General features: G+C 40.1%; 1 protein-coding gene across 1 annotated transcript in view; it reads right to left on the bottom strand.

The window, feature by feature from the left end:
• Positions 1-391: 391 nt before the first annotated feature.
• LOC127570572 (sorcin-like) overlaps positions 392-22,062 on the bottom strand; it is a 30,900-nt gene continuing 9,229 nt past the window's right edge. Inside the window, exons 2-8 of the mRNA XM_052016245.1 lie at positions 19,930-20,094; positions 15,908-15,977; positions 9,995-10,038; positions 6,038-6,185; positions 4,717-4,830; positions 2,582-2,640; positions 392-745 (exon numbers count right to left, since the gene is read on the bottom strand). Coding sequence (XP_051872205.1) covers positions 719-745; positions 2,582-2,640; positions 4,717-4,830; positions 6,038-6,185; positions 9,995-10,038; positions 15,908-15,977; positions 19,930-20,094 — 627 coding nt within the window. The 3' untranslated portion in view covers positions 392-718. The remainder of the gene's footprint in view (positions 746-2,581; positions 2,641-4,716; positions 4,831-6,037; positions 6,186-9,994; positions 10,039-15,907; positions 15,978-19,929; positions 20,095-22,062) is intronic.

The following is a 22,062-nucleotide window of genomic DNA, read 5'->3' as shown; positions in this document are numbered from 1 at the left end:
AAAAAACACAAGACGAGTAGGAGAATGGAATCCTGCCCTTCAAATATATTCTGCTCCTGGCCTCGACTCCTACACCAGTTTCTCATGCCCTTCACTTTCCAAGATCTTTCCAAAATAATCTACTCTTTAGATACTTCCAGTGATTTAACGTCCACAACCTCCTGGGGTAGAGAGTTCCAGATTTACCAGTCTGTGGGAACAACCCATTTATCTTGCAACTATGTCCTCTCATTCAGAATCATCTCAACATCTACCCTGTCAAGCCCTTGCAGGAACTTGTATGTTCTAAACTCCGAAGAATGAAGATCCAAGTGGGATTTCCTTTTGTTGCTTGTTGAATTGTTTTAATTATCCCTGCTTGAACTAATATAAAACACATACAACACAAAGGTTTGTGCAATTGAAGTGTTTTAATTTGATTATCTTCATTTTTAATAGTTTTATAAGCTTGCAAAATGTTTATCAATCAAGCATTATTTGGAAGAGTTGAGTAAAAAAAAAATCAATGTCCATAATTAAAATGTTATAACTAATTTCACAACAGTTACCTGGTGCAGCATTATATAATTAGCCAACACATACATTCCATTTTCATGCACTTCTCTATATATTCTGTATAACATTGCATAACATTGTGACTGCCTATTAGACTGGGCACTCAAGAAGTGGAGGTCAGGTTCTTTTGTGAAGCTTGGTTTTCTTTGCAGTCCTGGTTCAGTTAAATACACATCGTGCACATAATGAACTGGAAAATAAAATGTGAAATATTTACAAAACATTGAACTCATATTTGCCATTAAACAACAAATTTATCCCTCTCCCAAAGATGCCGTCTTCTTTTTGTGCTGCCTTCAGGTATCTCATACAAGTGACAATTTAAGCCTGGGTGTTGGGTACCTATTTGATCACTTGGGGGGACAAAAGTCCAGTTCAATACACAACTCCAGGAAAGGTTGCTGGTTAGCAAGCAGGAGCAGAAAAACTAGCCAATTTCCATTAACTACCATTACCCCAAAAGAGATCACATAGTACAATGGATAGGGGATAAAACTTGATTTTTTTCTGTGAAGATTATACCAAGTGAAAGAAACTTTAAGCTGTAAGAGAAGCTTCATTTTGAGTTTTTATTTAAAATGGAATTTACAACAAATTGCAAATCACAGCCTCTCATTTAGTTTGATTTGGGTTTCTTTTTAAGGTAACGAACAGATATCTCTGATTAACATAGGAATTTGTTTAAGATCAGTTATCATACTAACATACACTGGTTTATTGCAGTGGGAAACCATGTCAATTCTAGACCTTTGATACATTCATAAAATCCTCCAAACTTATCATAAATGAAGTAAATATTTGTTTAAATATAATATTTACATGTGAAAATGGATTACATCTTCCATTTATTTTGATTTCATTTACATCTGTATGTACGTGGTAGTGGGGGTAACAGGGGGGTAGTCAGTCACAAACATGCCTATCAGAGCCTCCCAACATTCAGCTCCCCAAGTGAGCAAATTCAGAAATTCAGTTTTTACAATAATCCAGTTGTTTTTATTAGATAGATAGGAATTAATAGCAAAGGATGCTTGATGAAACAGGGATTGGGATTGTAGTTTCAAAGTCAAAGTTGAGTTTATTGTCATATGCACAAATACATGTATGCACATGTACAATAAAAAACTTAACTGGAGAGGCATCACAGGCACATGAAGATCTACACACTGGTGAATTTTCTGTCCATCTCACATTTGGGAAGTGGCTTTGCGACCTTAAGTGATTGAAAATTCAGCTGAACAGAAGCTCGGTTACTTCCCCTTAATGATATTTTCACAATAAAGACAACTAATCAGAAAATGTGGCAAATCTATACGGAATTAACCAACACTAAATTGGTTATTGAGCCAAATCTTGCTGACTAATGGCTGCCTGTTCTAGGAAATTGTCTACAATCAGCCATTTATGCCTGAGGATATCTCTGACGAGCACACATTTGTTCAAAATTGGAAATCTGAGAAGTGTTGAAGGTCAGATGCTAGTACACCTGATTGTCAACTCCAGTAGCAGAGAAGCAACTCTAATAAGAGGCTCTTGATACTTTGTTTTTGGACTTTAGCTTTAGCAGAGAGAGCTGGCATATACCCAGTGATTTGAATAAGCTTGCCGACCCTAATAGAAGAGCAAGTGTTTTACTTGCAGCTTTATTTTAATGGTTTAAAATGTTAACATTTTGATTTTTTAATTCATTTTTAAAAAAAATTAATAGTAAGATTTTTCAAATCTAAATAATTTTTAAATGGCCCCAACTGTTGAAAACCCTTTGTTGTCCCTGCTTCTCCTTGCTGGACCCCAGAAAATTGTGCCCAATAGATTCCATTTGTAGTGATTAGTATGAGTATTCGTATTTGAGGAGATAAGTGTCCTCAAAGATGCATTGCACAGAGGGTGCTTGGCTATTTTGCTGAAAAATGACACTGGTATGTCTCAAGCACTGTAGTTTAAAAGTCAAGTTCTGCTTCCCCGCTGTTTTCATCATATGGATTCAGCTGGTAAAATTAATGCAAAAGATTAAATTTTCACTCACATCATCGTAGGCAAAATTAACAACTCCTTGCTGAGAAGCATCTCTTCTTCTGAAGGCATCTGATGATGAAAAGATGTAAAGTGGAGATTAAAATTAACAATAACAAATAAAAAAAAAATCAGGAGATTTGCAAAATGCACAATGAAACTGTGTTTATGCCACTATATACACATACTAACACTACAAATGTGGTCCCAAACATTGTTTATAAATAATATTATTAACAGGGCTCTCTTCTGAATCCATGTCCTTTGCATGGCCACCTCTTAACCTGAGCAAAGTTTCTCAACATGTTATTTAAAGCACATGATAATTAATGGTGCTTACTTGACTTTTTCTCCATCAGAAATTCATTACTGGGTAAAGACAATCAATAATGTAGGCAAGTACAAGAGGGCCAATTAATCCTGCAAATTGATCTTATTAAATGGAGAATTAAAGCATTTGTATATACATTTCTTAAAAAGGCTTTTCCAAAAATCAGTACAAGAAAGAAAAAAAAAATGAAGGTTCAACAAACTAAAATTTAGAAACATGTAGCATATCTCAAGGAGACAAGAGAGACTGCAGATGCTAGAAATCTGGAGGAACACACAAAATGCTGGAGGAACTCAGCATGTCAGGCAGCATCTATGGGGGGGAAATGAACAGTTGATGTTTTGGGTCAAGAACCTTCATCAGGACTGGAAAGAAAGAAGGTAGATATCCAGTGTAAAAGGATTGGGGTGTGGGTGGGGGAAGCAAGAGCTAGCAGGAAATAGGTGAATGCAGGTGGGGGGGAGGTGATAGGCAGGTGGGGGAGGGGGAGAGCAGTAATGATGCAAGAAGCTGGGAGGTGATAGGTGGAAGTGACAAACAACTGAAGGAGGGGAACCAGGGAGGAAGGTGTGGGAGACAAGGGGTGGAAGAGGGGAAAGAAGGGGTGATGGGGCTAGTGGGATAAGGGAAAACAAAAAAAAAGGGGGGAATGGAGGAAAAAAAAGGAGGGTGGTTACCAGAAGTTCAAGAAATCAATGTCACTTCCACCTATCACCTCCAGGCTTCTTACATCATTCCCACTCTCCCCCACCTGCAGTTTGTGTGTTGTAGTACATCAAGGAGCTATTAATTACTCCAAAAGATTAATAGAATTTCATATTGTGACAGAGACTGCAACAAGTAATCATTTAGAAAACAAATGGTATAACAATATCAAAAACCATTCCATGCTCCTAAGCCTTTTGTCCACCTTTCAGCTCCAATCACACAGATCACTGGTGAGAAACTAGGCAGAGGAAAAAATTAAGATAGTAATCTTTTAAATTTCCTTTAAAATCAAATAAAAGTTATAAAATAGTAATTTTACAATTTAGAGTATTTCTTTTTTTTGCCTAAAATAAGAAAGGAGTTATTAAGAAAGCATGGCAGCACAATCTAATCTCTGCTTTACCTTTTGGCTACAGAAGGCATTATGACCAAAGTTCAAATCAGGTTTGTAGAAAATTATAATAAAAATATATTTGCTATTTTTAATTTTATGTTAATCAATTAAAAATTGCAGAATTATTCTAGACAAGATTTTTCTTAAAAAGACATAACACAATCACGGTTAACATTCAAACATTAACTAATGGAGCCTTAATGGGTGCACAGAAGTATAATCTAATCTTTCAGTAATTCACTGAAATACAAACCATGATTTACCCTACTTCAGTACAAAGCAAACATCACAGTCAATTGTTCAGGAGTTTACAAAGTAGGCAATGGAGAATGCAATGGTTTGCAACAAGGAGTGTTCAATCCAAAGATCATTCCATTTTACAGAAAATTAAATATTCTCAAGAAATCCAGGGAGGGCATTAAATACCTGCTTTTCTAGCAACTCCCATAAACAGGGAACAGAGTTAAAGAAAATCCTCTGAAAACTACAGGTACTGGGTTAAACTTTCTGAGCAATATTACATCAGTGCTGGAGAACAAAAAAGGAAATCTTTGTGTGGTTTCTGTTCCATTGTATATAATCAAAAGCAATTCAAAAACACTTGTACAAAACAATTAACCAATATACAGAGGTTTTATTAGGGAGATTGATACCTCTAAAGTTATTCAGTGTGCTCTACAATGCGCTAAAATTAACAAAAGGAGGAGAAGCATACCAGTCAAAGCCCTGAGTCTCACACAACAGGCCACATAGTCATCAAATGAAATCTTCCCATGGGTGCTATATCTCTTGATTATACCGTTCAAACCTTGCGGAGATAATCTGTACCCTAGTTAATGCAATGAAAGGAAAAAAAATCTTTAAAATGTTACTCATTATTTACATATCGCAGTGGGTAAAAGTGCATGAGGCAGCACTGTTTGCACTAACAGTTTACAAGAGCTGGACAATTCAACTTCATTTTGAGGTTGGAACACCGAAGGTGAAAGAAAAAAAGTGAAATGTACTCTGGCAGCTTTTGACTTGATTACTAGACAGATCACAATGTAAAACTGACTACTTACAAATCGCAAGCCTTAGTCAACGTGTGCACAGCCATATCATTTTTACCATTCCATGATATGCATCTGTGGCTGGCAATTGCAATGCAACAGTAATTTTAAAATTAGGATCTTACCCTGCTTTTTCTACCCAGTAATAGAATCAGAAAGATTTCAGAGAACCCTCCCCAAGCATTTATGTTTCATTAAGTAGACATCATAGAGTCCACACTGGCCATCAACCACTAAGCTAATCCTACATTAATAACTTTCTTAAAAAATACATTGTCTCCAATTTGTTATTAACTTGCCCCAATATTCTACCACTCACCTACACCCACTGGGGGCAATTCACAGTGGCCAATTGACCTACGAACCCACACATCTTTGGGACGAGGGAGGAAACTAGAGTACCCGGAAAAAACATGCATGGTCACAGAGAGAACATGCAAAGTCCACGCAGACAACACCCAAGGTCAGGATTGAACCCTGGTCTTTGGCACTGAGAGCCAGCGGCTCTACCAGCTGCACCAGTGTGCTGCTCGTTGGTAAAAATTAAAAACAAACCCTCTCATCCCAGGAATTAGCCTTTTGAACTGCCTCCAATGCTTATATATCCTTTTCTAAATAAAGGGAACAAAACAGTGTAGGCAAGTCCAGGCTAGGACAGCAGATTTCTTTTCCTGAAGTACATTAGTGATGCCGATGGGTTCCTATAATCAGTTGACCAAAATTGCATAGTGTACTGCAGACTCATCATTAAAAAAAGTAACAAGGTCAATACCCCCAAATTTTCTCCTCCCCCACTCAGCTAATTGCTGCCACATGTGGTATACTGTACTTAAGATCACCTATCATGCAGAGGCTTGGTTCTTTATCAGACAATCATAAATTGAGGGGCCAAGGATATTTTAGCTTTTTTTGTACATCGAAACAATTGTGGCAGTACGTGGAAGTTAGTGGAGCAATTAATAAATTATCAAAGCAATAACTTACCCATGGCAGTAATAGCTTGCTGTAGCTCCTGAGGCTCCACTGTTCCACTCCTGTCCCTGTCAAAAGAAGCAAAGTTCTGCCGCCAGCTACTCAGCACTGTCCACAGCTCTTTGAACTCTCCAAAACCCATAGTGCCGGACATATCTCGCTGGGAATTTACATTAAGGGACAAAATAATCCGACAGCAATTATTTTTAACTATACAAATTCTGAAGTAAACATTCTACTGCAATATGGTACAAGTCAATGAATATGGTTTCAAGTAGTAAATTGAAATGCAGTCTGCAAGACAGGCGAAGACAGCAGTCTGTGAAAGCAGCCATGTGTGTGAAGAACTGAACAGGACCCAACTCTAACAATCCAATCCTGGTCAAAATACGATCAGGTCAGACAGAGAATACAAGATTACATTTGACTTCCAAATACTTTCACATTGTGTGTTTAAATCAAAGTTGGTTGGTTACAGAAGGAGGCCATTAAGTCCATCAAGTCTACACTGACTCCCAGCAGAGCAATGCCATCAGTTAAATTGCCCCTCTCCTTATTTCCCCGTAGCTCTGCAACTTATTCTCCTCCGCCCCTTTGATATTTTTGCCACTTACACCGAGTAGTAGCTCATGGTAGCCCATTAGCTGACCAGCATCTTTTGGATGTGGGAGGAAACCACAGCATCCAGCAGAAACATTCGCGGTCATGTGGAGAATGTGCAAACTCCACACAGGTAGCACCTGAGGTTAGGATGGAATCTGGGTCCCTATAGCTGTGAGGCAGCAACACGAGTTGTTGCAGCACCAGGCGGCTCTTTTTCAGGTGATTAGCAAAATTAACTATCTCAACGTGTTACTGCCTTGCAGATATATCAAATACTTCCCCCAATTAAGCTTAAAGTGAAATCTTCCCACAAAATTTAGAACACTTTTGGTATTGGGGAACAAAGTGGAATAAACTGGATTGCTCTACACAAAGTCACCAGTGCCTCAGTAGGATAAGTGACTCTGGGACTGAGAAAGATCCATATGATTCTGTAATTCATGATGTTTGCATCTTGCTGTACTTCCACTATTTATTTCTGTACATCAAAATGAAGCCACTGGATTTCAGTTTACATGGCAAACCACCCCCCCCCCCTTCATGTGGAATGTACCCACCCACCTCCACAAATATCCTTAAATCCTATATAATAAAAAGAATCTTTAAATCAATATGATCACAGCCCTTTATATAGTTTTACTTCCTAAAAAAAAGTTGAGAGATCAGTTCTTTATTACAACCATTTTTGAAGCTAAATCCATTGTCATTTTTTTGAAATTATTAACATCAATCCTCAATTTTTTAACCGATGAATTCCTGAAAAACAAGTAAATAATAACAATTTCCACTAAATTTTGAAGATTCCACATCTCCAAAGTTTCCTACCTTCTTTCAACCAAGTTTAGAGGTTGGCATGGACTCTCTCTCCAATGTGTTAATAACATCAATAACGTCTTAAAATTAGGCTACTTTTGAAAATATTCAGCTACTTCAGGGAGAATAGTTTTAGACTGCTGCAGTGGATTCCTCACGTCATCAAAGGATTTTTTTCCCCCTAAAAGCAAGTTTCTACTTGCTTAATTATTGCATATTTGCCAAAACTTCATTCCAGCATCTCAAGGGCAATTATGTTGCTGGAATGACAATGATCTAGATTCCTTTAGTTCATACAGATTTCACCAAGGGCCATCTTGGAGTCCAACATTGAACTATAAAAACAGCAACAATATGAACTCCTGTTGTGAGTTTAAGTAACACTCAAATAAACAGAGTTTTAAAAATTTAGCCTACTTTCAAGATCACTTTTCTTTCCATTTATTTCAATCTGCTTTTTACACAAAAAAAGTTGTAACAGAACTTCAGGATTTTAAATCCACAACAACTGATATTTAGTTGGCACAGAGGGATTGCTTATTAACATGCCAATGGAGCCTGCAAGTACCTTTGACTTTTCACACCCTGTGTCAAAAGTCACAACCTTAAAGACTACTTAGATTTAGCTACTAGCAGGTTTCAAGTATCTCATTAATGCCAGTAGAATAAATCGATCCATTCAAACTGTAACAGGAGATTTACTTCAATAGTGGCAACTTTAATTGTATTTTCTTTATTCTTTTAAGTCTCCCTGCTTGCCACCCACTCTCCTGAAAATATACAGACAATTTTATATCTAATGCTCAACAGCTGATAAAGGATAAAAAAAACAGAAAATGCTGGAAAAACTCAGCAGGCCAGGTAGCACTTGTGGAAAGAGAAACAGTCAACATTTGAGATCCGGGATCATTCATCAGAACTGAGAGAGACAAATCAAGTTAGTCTAGATAGCAGAGGTGGTCTTGAGCGAAGGATGTACCAAAGGGAATTTCTCCAATAGGGTAAAGTAATGTGGCTAAGGGGCAGTTAAATTCAGATTAAGCTCCTTTCTTGTATAATGTGTTGGTAGCGTTGTATAATCTGGCCAACTGGGACTTGACTATACAAATGATAAAGGGAAAAGGGAAAGCAGGCAAAAGTGGCCGATTTTCATATAAGCAGAAGGAAAGAGCGAGTTATCTAAAGCTGGAGAATGCAATAGAGTCTAGCAGGCTGCAATGTGCCCAGGAACACAAAGCTATTCATCAAGCTTGCATTGGGATTTGCTGTTAACAGTGCAGGAGGCAAGAGACAGAAAGGTCAGAGTGGGAGAGGGAGTGGGAGTGGGAGTGAGATGGTGAATTAAAGTGGTAGGCAACTGGAAGTTCAGTCTTGTAAACTGAGTGCAGGTGCTCTGCAAAGCAATCACTCAATCTCCATATGTTTTCTCCAATGTAGAAGGGACCACATCGTGAAGACCGAATGTAGTAGACATGCTTGGAAGAAGTGCAATTGAATCACTGACCACTGAAGGATCCCAGAACCAAAGATGCTGCCTGACCTTTGAGTTTTTCTAGCATTTTCTATTTTTATTTGATTTCCAGCATCTGCAATTTTGTTTTTTGATTTTTGTTAAGTGATGAAGAATATGGGTCCACACGTGTCTTGCACAGAACTGAAAGTGGAGTGTGGAAAAGAGGTACATTTGATTTAGATTCTTGGTCTTTTAAAACAAATCTACAGACTGAACATTAACCTTACAACTGGCATAAAGTGCCACTTTCAACATTTTCCTCAGAAAAACAGACATTCCTAGTGTAGTCCATCAAACATCTTCATTATAAGGTAGGCAATCCATTCTATCATTTTACAATGTATATTTAATACTCTACTACTGTCATTTTTACTCTGAAGATCACAGAACTCAGTTAAAATCAACACTACAATGTACCACAAGTCCTCATCAGTTATTACAATGAATTTAATTCCAGACACAAGGATTATTTGTGAAAGTTCTGTTGCCTCACTCTCTGCTCCAGATACAGCACAGAATTTCTTACAATTCAGAATTTCAAAAATATTTCACTAAAATAATTACGTACAAGTTTCCCAACTACACTTACATTTTTTATTAAAAAACTGATATTTTAGTTTTGCCATATTTTAATCACGATGATCTGAACAAGTGCTATCGATATTTGCAACCAAGAGTTGTCCATGCAAGCCAAGTGCAGTGATACATTGGTGAATTTTCAGAGATCATTAGGCGAACTATACAACACAATGAGGCTTTAACATTTCATTTCTCCTTCTTTCTTTCTATATTTGAGCCATTGTTTAAGACAGCCTGGTGCATTAATGCCAATAATATCAAAGTCAACAGTCAAAATCTTCAGAGAATTTAGCAAAGTGTGGAAAATGTTATTTCAGCAATCAATTCTTTTCATATACATAGAGGCAATTTTGCATTGCAAAATCTTTTCTTTGGTGATGACATCAAATGATCAATCACATGTTCACATTTAAGAGCAGTATCACTCTAACAATAATAAAACTACTGCAATGAAAGGATACATCTAACATGGAAATCATTAGCTTGCAGGTCTCCATGCTGAATGCTGTAGAACAAAAGTATAGGTTACACCAGCAGATAAAATTCATACCTTTTAAATATACCTTCTGCAATAAAGATTATTTAACTTTCTGTACAGAATTACTGATCAGACATATTAACCAGTTTTTTTTAAAATTCTTTCCCCATACACACTGGCCATTTGTAGTGTTGTAGAAAGCGAGGAAGATTGTCTTAGGCTGCAGCATGACACTGATCAGCTGGAAAGTTGGTTGGAGCAATGGAAGATGGAGTTTAATCCCAACGAGTGTGAAGTGATATATTTTGGAAGATCGAATAAAGATAGGACATAGACGGCAAACGGTAGGGCCTGGCGAATGTTGAAGAACAGAAGGATCTTGGGCTACAAGTCAATAGATCCCTAAAAGTGGCAGCACAGGCAGGTGGGATAGTAAAGGTGGCAAATGAAATGCCTGCCTTCATCAGCCATGGCATAGGATGCTAGAGCAGGGACATCACATTCTCCCTTCATAAAACCCTGGTTAGGTCACACCTGGAGTACTGTGTGCAGATCAGGTCATCTCACTATAGGAAGGAAGTGATTGCACCTGAGAGGGTGCAGAGGAGAATCACCAGCATGTTGGTAGCTTGGACACTGGCAGCCTTTGTGTTCCTGTTTATCACTCTCCTGGCTGTCTCCACCTTCATCCTCCCCCCACCTCACTCCATCTGCTCTTTTTTTTGTCTGCCTCCATCTAGCATCCACCTGCCTGTCTCCCAACTCCACCCTTCCCTCTCCCCTACCTGGCTCAATCAATCATCTGCTGACCCTTGTATCACCACCCCCCCCCCCCCCCCCCCTTTATACCGGTTATCTTCCTTCTCTACTCTTAGGCCCGACGTAGGGCTTAAACCTGAAACATTGACAAAATACGAGGGGAATATCTACGGTAGATAGCAAGAATCTTTCTCCTTAGCACAGATGTCTAAAAGAAGAGGGCATAGGTATAAAGGTGAGAGGTAGATGATTTAAGAGGGATCCAAAGGAGATTTTTTTCTGCCCATAGATAGTGGATGGAATTTGGAACGCAATGCCTGAAAAAGTGGAGGAGGCAGGTACTCGCATCACATGTAAGCAGCACCTAGGTGAGCACCAGAATTGCCAAGTGCGTATCTAGGTGCTTCTTTACCTACAAACCAAATGCAGGTAAATGGGACTAGTACAGATAATAGAGTATAGCAAGTCATGCCTTACAAACTTGAATGAGTTTGAGGAGGTGACAAAGGTGCATGATGAGGGCAATGCAGTGGATGTTATCTACATGGACTTTAGTAATTCATTTGACAAGGTCCCTCATGGTAGGTTAATTCAAAAGATAAAGATGCAGGGGATTCAGGGTAAATTGCAAGTTCGGATTCGGAACTGGCTTGCCCACAGAAGACAGAGTAGGGGTGGAAGGCTATTATTCTGGCTGGAGGTCCGTGACCAGTGGTGTTCCGCAAGGATCGGTGCTGGGACCTCTTGTTTGTGATAGCTATCAATGATTTGGATGAAAATGTAGATAGGTGGATCAGCAAGCTTGCGAATGACACCAAGATTGGAGGAGTTGTGGACCGTGTAAAAGCACCAAAGAATATAGTGGGATATAGACTAGTTACAGATATGGGCAGAGAAGTGGCAGATGGAGTTTAATCTGGGCAAGTGTGAGGTGTTGCACTTTGGGAGGTCAAATGAAAGGAGAATATATACAGTTAATGGTAGGCTCTTTAATAGCATTGAGGTACAGAGGGATCTTGGGGTCCAGGTTTATAGGTCACTGAAAATGGCTAAGCAAGTGGATAAGGTGGTAAAGAAGGCGTATGGAATGCTTGATTTCATCGGTAGGGGTGTTAAGTATAAGGGTGAGAAAGTCATACTGCAGCTATATAAAACATTAGTCACACCACACTTGGAGTATTGTGTGGAGTTCTGGTCACCCCATTATGGGAAGTATGTGGAGATTGTGGAAAAGGTACGGAAGAGGTTTACCAGGATTCTGCCTGGATTAGGGGGTATGAGCTATAAGGACAAGTTGGACAAACTAGGGTTGTTCTCCTTAGAGCATCAGGGGCTTTTAAAATGAGAGCATATGCAAGGTGGACAGTCAGAATCTGTTCCCCAGGGTAGAAGTGTCAAACACCAGAGGACCCGTTTTTAAGGTTTTGGTGGGGGGGAGGGTTTAAAGGCAATATGAGGGGCAAGTTTTTTTTTTAAAAAAGATGCAGAGAGTGGTAGGTATCTGGAATGGGTTACCGGGGTAGAAGTGGAATCAGGCAGTTTGATGGAGTTTGAGGCTTTTAGATAGACAGATGAATAATGAAAGGAATGGAATGAAATGGATAAACAGAAGTTGAACATTTAGTACAAATTGGCATCAAGATCAGCACAACATCATGGGCTGAATAGCCTGTCCAGTGCTGTGATGTTCTATGTTCTATAAGTAATGGTCAGTGTGGACATGTTGAGCCAAAGGAGCCCATTTCTGTGTACATGACTCTACTGCAGTATCCTCTAATCTAGGATTGTCCAAACTTTATTTAAAGAGAAAGGTTTGCATTTATAGAATGGATTTAACAAACTGGAGGTGTCCCAATGCGTGGAACAGTCAAAGCAGCATTTGCCTCACAGCTCCAGAACCCAGGTTCAATCCTGACCTCCAGTGCTATGTGGAGTTGACACTCCCTCCTTGTGACTGTGTGGGTTCTCCCTCAGTATGCGACTTTCCTCCTACATCCCAAAGACCCACCAGTTAGTAGGTTAATTGTCCACTGTAAATTACTCCCAGTGTAGGTAGGGGACAGTGTGGCAAGTTGATGGCACAGGAGGGAGAATAGGTTACAGGGAAACACGAATGAGAATGGAATGATGGGCTAGCTCTGAAAGCCTGTGAGTGGTTGATGGATGCCAAATGGCCTTCTTCTATGTTGTACGTTTCTCATACTTCATATTCAAAGTAGAAATTTGTCAATGGCCGCAGTCAATATGCGCCCAGCAAACTCTCACAAACACCAACCTGATAATGATCTGAAAATCTGTTTTAGTGATAAATGTTGACCGGGCCACTGGGGAGTAATACATGTTCTAAATTCATCAAGTATACTTACTGGGGACAAAATAAAAGAACTCACATTACTCATAGCACAGTCACAAGGAAGAAATTGATTTGGGGAATGTTTCAACAGAAGAGTTGGTGGTTAAATATAAACATAGTAGAACAATTCAACACCACACTTTCTGAATGGAAATCTGATTGGATTTTATCATGATGATGTGATTAAACCAGTCACAAAGGGTTAAACCTGGCTAAACCACTGCAAGTCACAGCCATTCATAATATCAGAGGAGATGGAGGCTACACCAATATGTCCATTCATGTTGATGGTAGAGCCCAGAGCAGAGGTGTATAGGACAAGTATTTGCAACCATCAATCGGAAGAGCTCAAGGAACATTATCTCTTAGCCTGATTCAGAGATGCCATCATCACAGAGTCTATACCCGAGCCAATCTATTCACTTTGCATGCTACAAGACTTTTTGCACTGTTTACAACAAACACCATGGGGCGAGACAACATCCTGGCTGTAATGCTGAAAGACTTGTGCTCCAGAAGTAACCATATCACTAGCCAAATTGTTCTAACTACAAAACTAGGATCTTCCAACAGCAATTGCCCAATGAGCTTCTGCCTGCAAAATGTAGGACAGAACCGATTGTGCCAATTACCAACTTGTATTTATTTTCAAATGAGTGGAAGGTGCTGTTGATGATGGTATCAAGCAAGACTTACCAATAACATCCCCAATGATGCTCAGTTTGAGTTCTCACAGTAACACTCAACTCCACACCTCATCATAGCCTTGGTGCAAACAAAGGAAAATGAGCTAAATTCCAAAAGGCAAGGAGAGAGCAAGTACCCTTAATATCAAGGCAGCCTTTCTCGCACAAGACATCAAGAAATCAGAGTCAATGGGAATCAAAGTGAACACTCTCCACATCTTGGATTCATATTTAACACAAAAGGAGATGGTTGTGGTTGTTAAAGATTAATCATCTCAGCCCTGAAGCATTGGCATAGGAGTTCCTCAGGACTGCTAACCATGTTCAATGACCTTTTCGCCATCAACAGGTCAGAAGCAGATTCATGCCTCCTCAAATAATGAAGCAGCCCATACCCACATGCAGCAGAGACTTGGACCACTAATGGCACTTCTAGATGGCAAACAACATTTGTGCCACGCAAGTGCCAGGTAATCACTTCCTATGACATTCAAAACCAGTGCTTTTGGTTGAATTCCCCTCCACCAATATCCTGGGAGTCAGCACTGACTAGTGACTTAGCTGTACCAGCCACGTAAACACCACGCCTGACAAGAACAAGTCAGAAGCTGAGCATTCTGTGGCAAGTCAGTCATCTTCCGACTCCCCAAAGTCATTCCATCAACTACAAAGATGAGCTCGGAATGTGACAGTACATTGTCCACTTCCCCAGTGGAGTATACTTTCAACAAAACTGAAAGAGCTCAACAATATCTGGGACCAAGCAACCCATTGACCTCCACCAGCCACACATCTTTCACTCACTTCCTCCATCTCCAGTGCTTATTATGTACTATAGCAACTCACCAAGTCTTCCTAGCACGTCCCTACTATGGACAATAAATATTGGCTTTGCCAGGGTCCCCCATGTCCCATAAATAAATAGAACAAAAAAAAGAGCAACAACTGTATGAAGACATCACCATCTGCAAGTTCCTTTTCAAGCTATAAACCACCTTAACTTGGAAATATATTGGCAGTCCTTCATTGCCCACAGTACAAAATCTGGAATTGCTCACTTATTCCTCGCATGGAATCCAGTGGTTCAAGGTGGTGCCTCAACACCTTTTCCAAGGGAAATTAAAGATGGTCAGTAAATATGTTCTTATAGTGAACCTCAAAATGTACAAAGGGCGTAACCTGGTTAAACCACTGCATGCCGAGTTTATTCCACATAATAGAAATAACAAATTTTTTTTAGAAAAGCAGCAACATTAGCGAAAAGGATACAAGATAAAAGTAAAAAGATACAAGTATTAAACCAGCACCAGATGCATAAAAACTGGAAACTAACAATGAGCTGCATGGAATTTCCAAAACATACAATATGGTGTATCACACGTACTGCCTTATTTCCAAATACTTCGTTTCAGTCACTGAACAAAAAAGTAATCCTGTACATAAAATGATGCAATTGCAGAAGATATTTTGCTTTCAGCAAGATTCTGCAAATGGCATTGAAATTAATGGCCACTTGATCCTCTCCTGAGTTGCAGTGAAAAGAGGTGCATGTTATCCTTTAGAAAAGGGATGTCTAAAATTTAAAGTCACCCCAATTAGATGTTCAAATTCTGCAACTCTTCCCGTCTCAGGTGAGTGAGTTGTCACCAATTAAGATGGCACATTAGACTTGAGTTCCCTGGAAAGTTGGCCACCCAACTATGAACTATATAAAAACTTATTAGCCTGTTTGCAAAAAGATCTTCCTTTGAAAGGTGAATGCATTACAATTCTACAAAAGCGCACACATCTCTGTTTAATGCCTTATACCAAAGATAGAACAGAACTTCCTCAGTAGCGCACTGGAATTTTAGCTAAGATTGTTCAAGTGTGATTTGAAACCACAGCTTTCTGACTAGACCATTGAGCCACAGCTGGCAAGGAACAGGGCTAAATACAACATAGCACCCATTCAGTTCCACAGAAAAACACCGCCAACAATGCATCCAATGTATTTTTCTTACCAACTTTATAATTATATGCTTATAATTACACCAAACACAGATTTTAAGTACAGTACTAATCTCATCAGTGTACTTCATAAACATTTACAACTCACGTTTGTAGGTGCCACTGATTCCGGATTGAGTAAGACATCTCTGAAGTTCTTCAGCATCTATATGACCATCCTGAAAAAAAATAAAAGCAACAAACAAGTCAGGTTGCTAAAATGATGCAAGTGCAAGGCCCCAGGACTTGCTGTTAGGTTCAGATTACCAGAAAGTACTTGTCAGAAGGGTGACAAATCAGTAGAGCACACAAACTGAATTTAATCTCTATACAAGAGAAAATTATTGCTCCAAGAGAAGACCCAAAGAAGAAGAAACACTGCAGTAGAGGGTGTGGTCCAATGAACCCGAATTGATAATGCAGTCACAGGTTGAGCAAGTATATCCGAAAACCAATAAAACATAAAAAGGATAGAAATTGTGTTTACTACCAAAATGACTTTTGACTGCTGGGTCAATTTCACCATAAACCACCATACAGAAATCAACATTGCACTGACCACAAGAGACAGCAAAGGAAGAAACAGACTTGCAGGCACAAATCTGTGGAGAAGATATGTGATGATGCAAGATCTGTGTCAGGCTTCCTGTACTTTTAACCAGAGGGCTAAAACTTCATTTCGGAATTTGGGGCAGCACGGTAGCATAGCAGTTAACGCGACGCTATTACAGTGCCAGCGATCGGGGTTTGATTCCCGTTGCTGTCTGTATGGAGCTTGTACGTTCTCCCGTGTCTGCGTGGGTTTCCTCTGGGTGCTCTGGTTTCCTCCCACATTGCAAAGACGTATGGGTAGGTTAATTTGGGTTTAAAATGGGCGGCGCGGACTCATTGGGCTGGAAGGGCCTGTTACCACACCGTAAATAAAAATCCAGAAGCTTCCTGCCAGACATTCAGTATCAAATTTCCGCCAATTAAACATTACAAAGAATAGAACACAGAACAGTACAACACAGGAACAGGCCCTTTGGCCCATGATGCCTGTACCAAACACGATGCTAAATTAAACTAATCCCTCCTGCACATGATCCATATCCCTCCATTCCCCAGATATTCACGTTCCTATCTAAAAGACTCTTGACCGCCACTATCGTATGTAGTTCTAATACCACCCCTGGCAACGCGTTCCCTCATATCCTCTTTAAACTTTCCCCTTCTCAACTTAAAGCGGTCTAGTATTCGACATTTCTACCCTGGGAAAAAAGATTCTGCTCATCTACCCCATCTATGTCTCTCATAACTTTATAAACCTCTCCCCCTCAGCCTCTGATACTCAATGAAATATGTCTTTAGTCCCAGTCAATTCCTTTCCCTAGCCATCAGATACATCTGTACCCCATTTTCTTCATCCCTCTCCCCACACAAGTCCTATCCAATCAGTTCACAACCAGGGTTTCCTATCTAAAATGGGGCTGAGATTTCCATACTGCCTCTTTCTACCTCTGTAAAATTAACAAGGATGGAGATGACCACAGTTGTTATTCTTCCATTCTACCTCTAGACTCAGCTATTCCAAAGCCTGCCTAATTATCTGGACTCTGCAAACTTCTTAAACTTGAGTTCATCGTAAAATCAGCATCAATACATTTCACCATATCATGTTCATCCATCACTGACCACAATGCATCCCACTGCAAACACAGCCCAGTTTTAAAATTCTCATTTTTGTTTTGAAATCCCTCTATATCCTCCTCTTTCCTATCTTTGTTATGTCTTCCAACCTACAAATCTAAGAACCCTCCAGTCCTCCAAATCAGACCTTTCACACATCACTAATTTTTAATCTCTCTCCTGGGGTGATGCAACTTCCTGCTCCAATCCACACAAATATGCCTTCTAATTTAGCACTGGTAAGGCACTTATCAGTAAGATTCAATGCTCAAGTTGGCAAAGTGGCAAATAGAGTCCAATCCAAAAAGATGCAAGGCACTGACAAATGTTGAGAGACCACAAGATCTTAAAATACATGTCCTCAGATTTTTGAAGATAGCAAAACTGTAGTTAAAGCAGCAGATGGGGTACGTGTCTTAATTGGCAGAGGTACAGAATACAAGAGCAAGGGTCATACTGGAGCTGTATAAAGCACTAGTTAGGCCACAACATACCTGTTAACTGTTCAAGGCAACACAACGCAACACAGGAGGAATGCAACACCTCTGCAGAGTGTGAAGAGAAGATTTACAAAGCTGAGGCCCAGAGAATTTTGGCTAAAGAGAAATTGGCTAGGCAAGACTCGGTTACTAAGCAACAAAGGTGAAAGAGGGGAGATTTAATAGAGATGCACAAAATTAGGGAAGGTTTAGACAAGATGAACAGGAATGATTCATTTCCAGTCAGAGGTCATTAACTAGAAGGCATAGATTAACTAGAAAAAGATATTTTAACACAATGGTAGTTAACAGTCTGAAATGCTGCTTGCTATGGGAAGGAACCCTCAGGTTCAAAAAGTACTTGAACTTGATGTGCTGTATTCTGTGGGGCTACAGACAGAAATCAATAAAGTGAGATTTTCCTAAATAGCTTTTATTTTTTCCTAAAAGGCTTTTATTTTGGCCAGTACAACAACAATGTGCTGGCAAAAACACCCTCCCTCCATGCTCTACATTTCCAATGATTCTAATTTAATCAATTCATGAAATGGATAGTAAAGACACCTACGTTAGACTATTGTTTATTGACTACAGCTCTGCCTTCAATACAATAATCCCAAGCAAGCTTGTCACCAAACTCCGAGACCTTGGACTCAACACCTCCCTCTGTAACTGGATCCTTGACTTTCCAACCAACAGACCACAATCAGTGAGGATAGGCAGCAATATCTCCAGCACGATTATTCTCAACACTGGTGCCCCATAAGGTTGCGTCCTCAGCCCTCTACTCTACTCTCTATACACTCATGACTGTGTGGCCAGATTCTGCTCTAACTCCATCTACAAGTTTGCAGATGATACCACTGTTGTAGGCCGTATCTCAAACAGCGATGAGTCGGAGTACAGGAAGGAGATAGAGAGCTTAGTGGAATGGTGTCATGACAACAACCTTTCCCTCAACGTCAACAAATCAAAAGAGCTGGTCATTGACTTCAGGAAAGGGGGCGGTGTACATGCACCTGTCTACATCAATGGTGCTGAGGTCGAGAATGTTGAGAGCTTCAAGTTCCTGGGAGTGAACATCACCAACAGCCTGTCCTGGTCAAATCACATAGATGCCACAGCCAAGAAAGCTCACCAGCGCCTCTACTTCCTAAGGAGGCTAAAGAAATTTGGTTTGTCCCCTTTGACTCTCACCAACTTTTACCGATGCACCATAGAAAGCATCCTATCTGGATGTATCACGGCTTGGTACAGCAACTGCTCTGCCCAGGACCGCAAGAAACCGCAGAGAGTGGTGGACACAGCCCAGCGCATCACGGACACCAGCCTCCCCTCCTTGGACTCTGTCTTTACCTCTCATTGTCTTGGTGAAGCAGCCAGCATAATCAAAGACCCCACCCAGCCAGGTCATTCTCTCTTCTCTCCTCTTCCATCGGGTAGAAGATACAAGGCACGTACCACCAGATTTAAGGACAGCTTCTACCCCACTGTGATAAGACTATTGAACGGTTCCCTTATACAATGAGATGGACTCTGACCTCACAATCTACCTTGTTGTGACCTTGCACCTTATTGCACTGCACTTTCTCTGTAGCTGTGACACTTTACTCTGTACTGTTATTGTTTTTACCTACACTACACTACCTCAATGCACTCTATACTAACTCAATATAACAGCACTGTGTAATGAATTGACCTGTACTATCGGTATGCAAGACAAGTTTTTCACTGTACCTTGGTACGAGTGACAGTAATAAACCAATACCAAAGGCACAGGAATCAGACTGCTTTATTAAAAACATGTAGATCACCAACATTTAAAAAGATGTGAAGTTAATTGTTTTCACTGTATGTGGATGCTTTTGCAAGCTTACAAATCTTAATCCCAAAAATGTGGGTGAACGTAGAACTTCCATTTATACAATCTCCTTTACTAAGCAATGCACTTCACAGAAGCATCATCAGGCAAAGTGCAACTGACCTGACCAGCCACTGCAGCAAAGTATCCATAGAGTGGATCCTGCTGTTGGCCTGGGAATCCTCCGTAACCTCCAGCTCCAGGAGCCCCTGGATACCCTGGACCGCCAGCCCCTGGAAATCCTGCACCACCAGGACCTCCTGGTGCACCACCGTACTGAGGAAATTGCTAAAGGGAAAAGCAAGAGCAAAGTCACAACAGATTAGCCAACATAAAACCAAATTAATTCATGTTAAATATGAGTAATGATGTAAAATATTATTCTGAGTGCTTCAAGTAGGAATGACTGAGCATTTCCAGGACCAATTGGAATACACAAAACCAACCCTGCTGCCCTCACCAACTTTATGCCTTCATACCTCCAGTCAGTCCCTGGATAGGTCAGAAAATACTACTGCTCAACTGTTGTCTAAACCAGGCCCCTGCATCGGAGAACAAGCCCTAACATAGGGCAGGGATGGTAGTGTAGTGATTAGTGCAATGCTATTACAGCGCCAGCGACCCGGGTTCAATTCCTGCTGCTGTCTGTAAGGATTTTGTACGTTCTCCCCATGTCTGCATGGGTTTCCTCCCACATTCCAAAGACATACAGGTTAGGAAGTTGTGGGCATGCTATGTTGGTGCCAGAAGTGTGGCAACTCTTGCGGGCTACCCCCAGAACACTCTACGCAAAAGATGCATTTCACTGTGTGATTCGATGTACATGTGACTAATAAAGGTATCGTATCTCATCTCAATTGTGAAAAAGAATCTATTAACTTAAAGAAGGAGAAATCAAATGCAGGATGAACTTAGTTATGAGCAAAGATCTCTACTCATTTTTAATGAGGAGAACCTTAACCAAAACAATTTAATAAAGCTATAGTAATTCGTACAACTGGCACAATACGTACACAATGATTTTTGCTTGCTGGGCACACACCAATCTTATAATTTAAGGGTCACGGGGAGAAGGTAGGAGAATGGGGTTAAAAAAAAGACAACCATGATTGAAAGGCAGAGTAGACTCGATGGGCTGAATGGCCCAACTCTGCTCCTATATCTTATGGTTAATATTTTTAAACCCCAATATCTCTACTGCGAGCAAAAAAAAAAAATCACATTTCAGACTACTTTTATAAATAAAAGGGGTATCTTATAGTTATTCTCCTCCCCCTCAAGTCTCCTATTGTTACTTTCTACGCCTATCAATAAAACTAACATTACACCTGATCATTAGCCTCTAAGAATTCCCCATGATACAGCAGGAGGTACAAAATGTGAGACTCCAAGTGTCTGGAACCTCCAATCTTTTTCCCTCCACAGCTAACCGCCTCATGACCAGATCACTAATCATGAAACTGCATATCCAACAGTAACAATTGTTTTGTTTGACAGAGCCATCTGACGGTCAATAGAAAACTCATGATCTAAACAACAGGCGATGGACAGGAAAAGCACAGAAGGTCCAGCAGGGCTATTCTTATGCAATGGATTTTGTTCAGCAGGAAGTGTTTGAAATGGGTTAAACCAATTTCACATAGGATCCTTCCAGGCAGCAGCTGAAGGACCAGGTTCTAATATGCTGGATCACCAAACATCCACCCAGCAGTGTTTGTTTTCTGAAGTAAGATTCCAGCCTCAATGTGATCATATATTCAACAGAATAAACAGACCCCTGGTCAATTTGTTCCACAGGTTACTCCTAGGTTGGCACAAATAATTTTTCTGGTGATTCCCAGACCAAGGGAGACAAAATAACCAGGTTTATTAGGTTATCTTTCTAGATGTTTGATACTTCTAAGGCATGACTAGATTTGGCTAGGACAGTTCATACGCCATTAAGACTTTGGCAGCACATTTCAGTCTGCCTTCACTCTCCAGTCTCAGAAGAGTCCTTGTTCCAGAATGTCCAGAAATGTGCCCCAATTTCAGGGCTGGTTGGGGGAAGGGCACTGATGACATTTTTAGATTGCCAGAAAGACCAGGGAAAATAACAAAATTAAATACAAAAGTAGACTTACTCAATGGAATGTGACCTTGCATTGGACACATTTGGGGTAAATGCTATAGTAATCCACCAAATGGGAAACTAACAAGATCAGACACAATGTTGGTTTTACACAGTGCGATTTTGCTCTTCTCTGCATTTAACTT

Source organism: Pristis pectinata, chromosome 5 (assembly GCF_009764475.1).
Source record: "Pristis pectinata isolate sPriPec2 chromosome 5, sPriPec2.1.pri, whole genome shotgun sequence".
Taxonomy (NCBI): Eukaryota; Metazoa; Chordata; class Chondrichthyes; order Rhinopristiformes; family Pristidae; genus Pristis; species Pristis pectinata.
The sequence above is the reverse complement of the archived record's forward strand: the minus strand, read 5'-3'. Positions and strand labels throughout refer to the sequence as shown.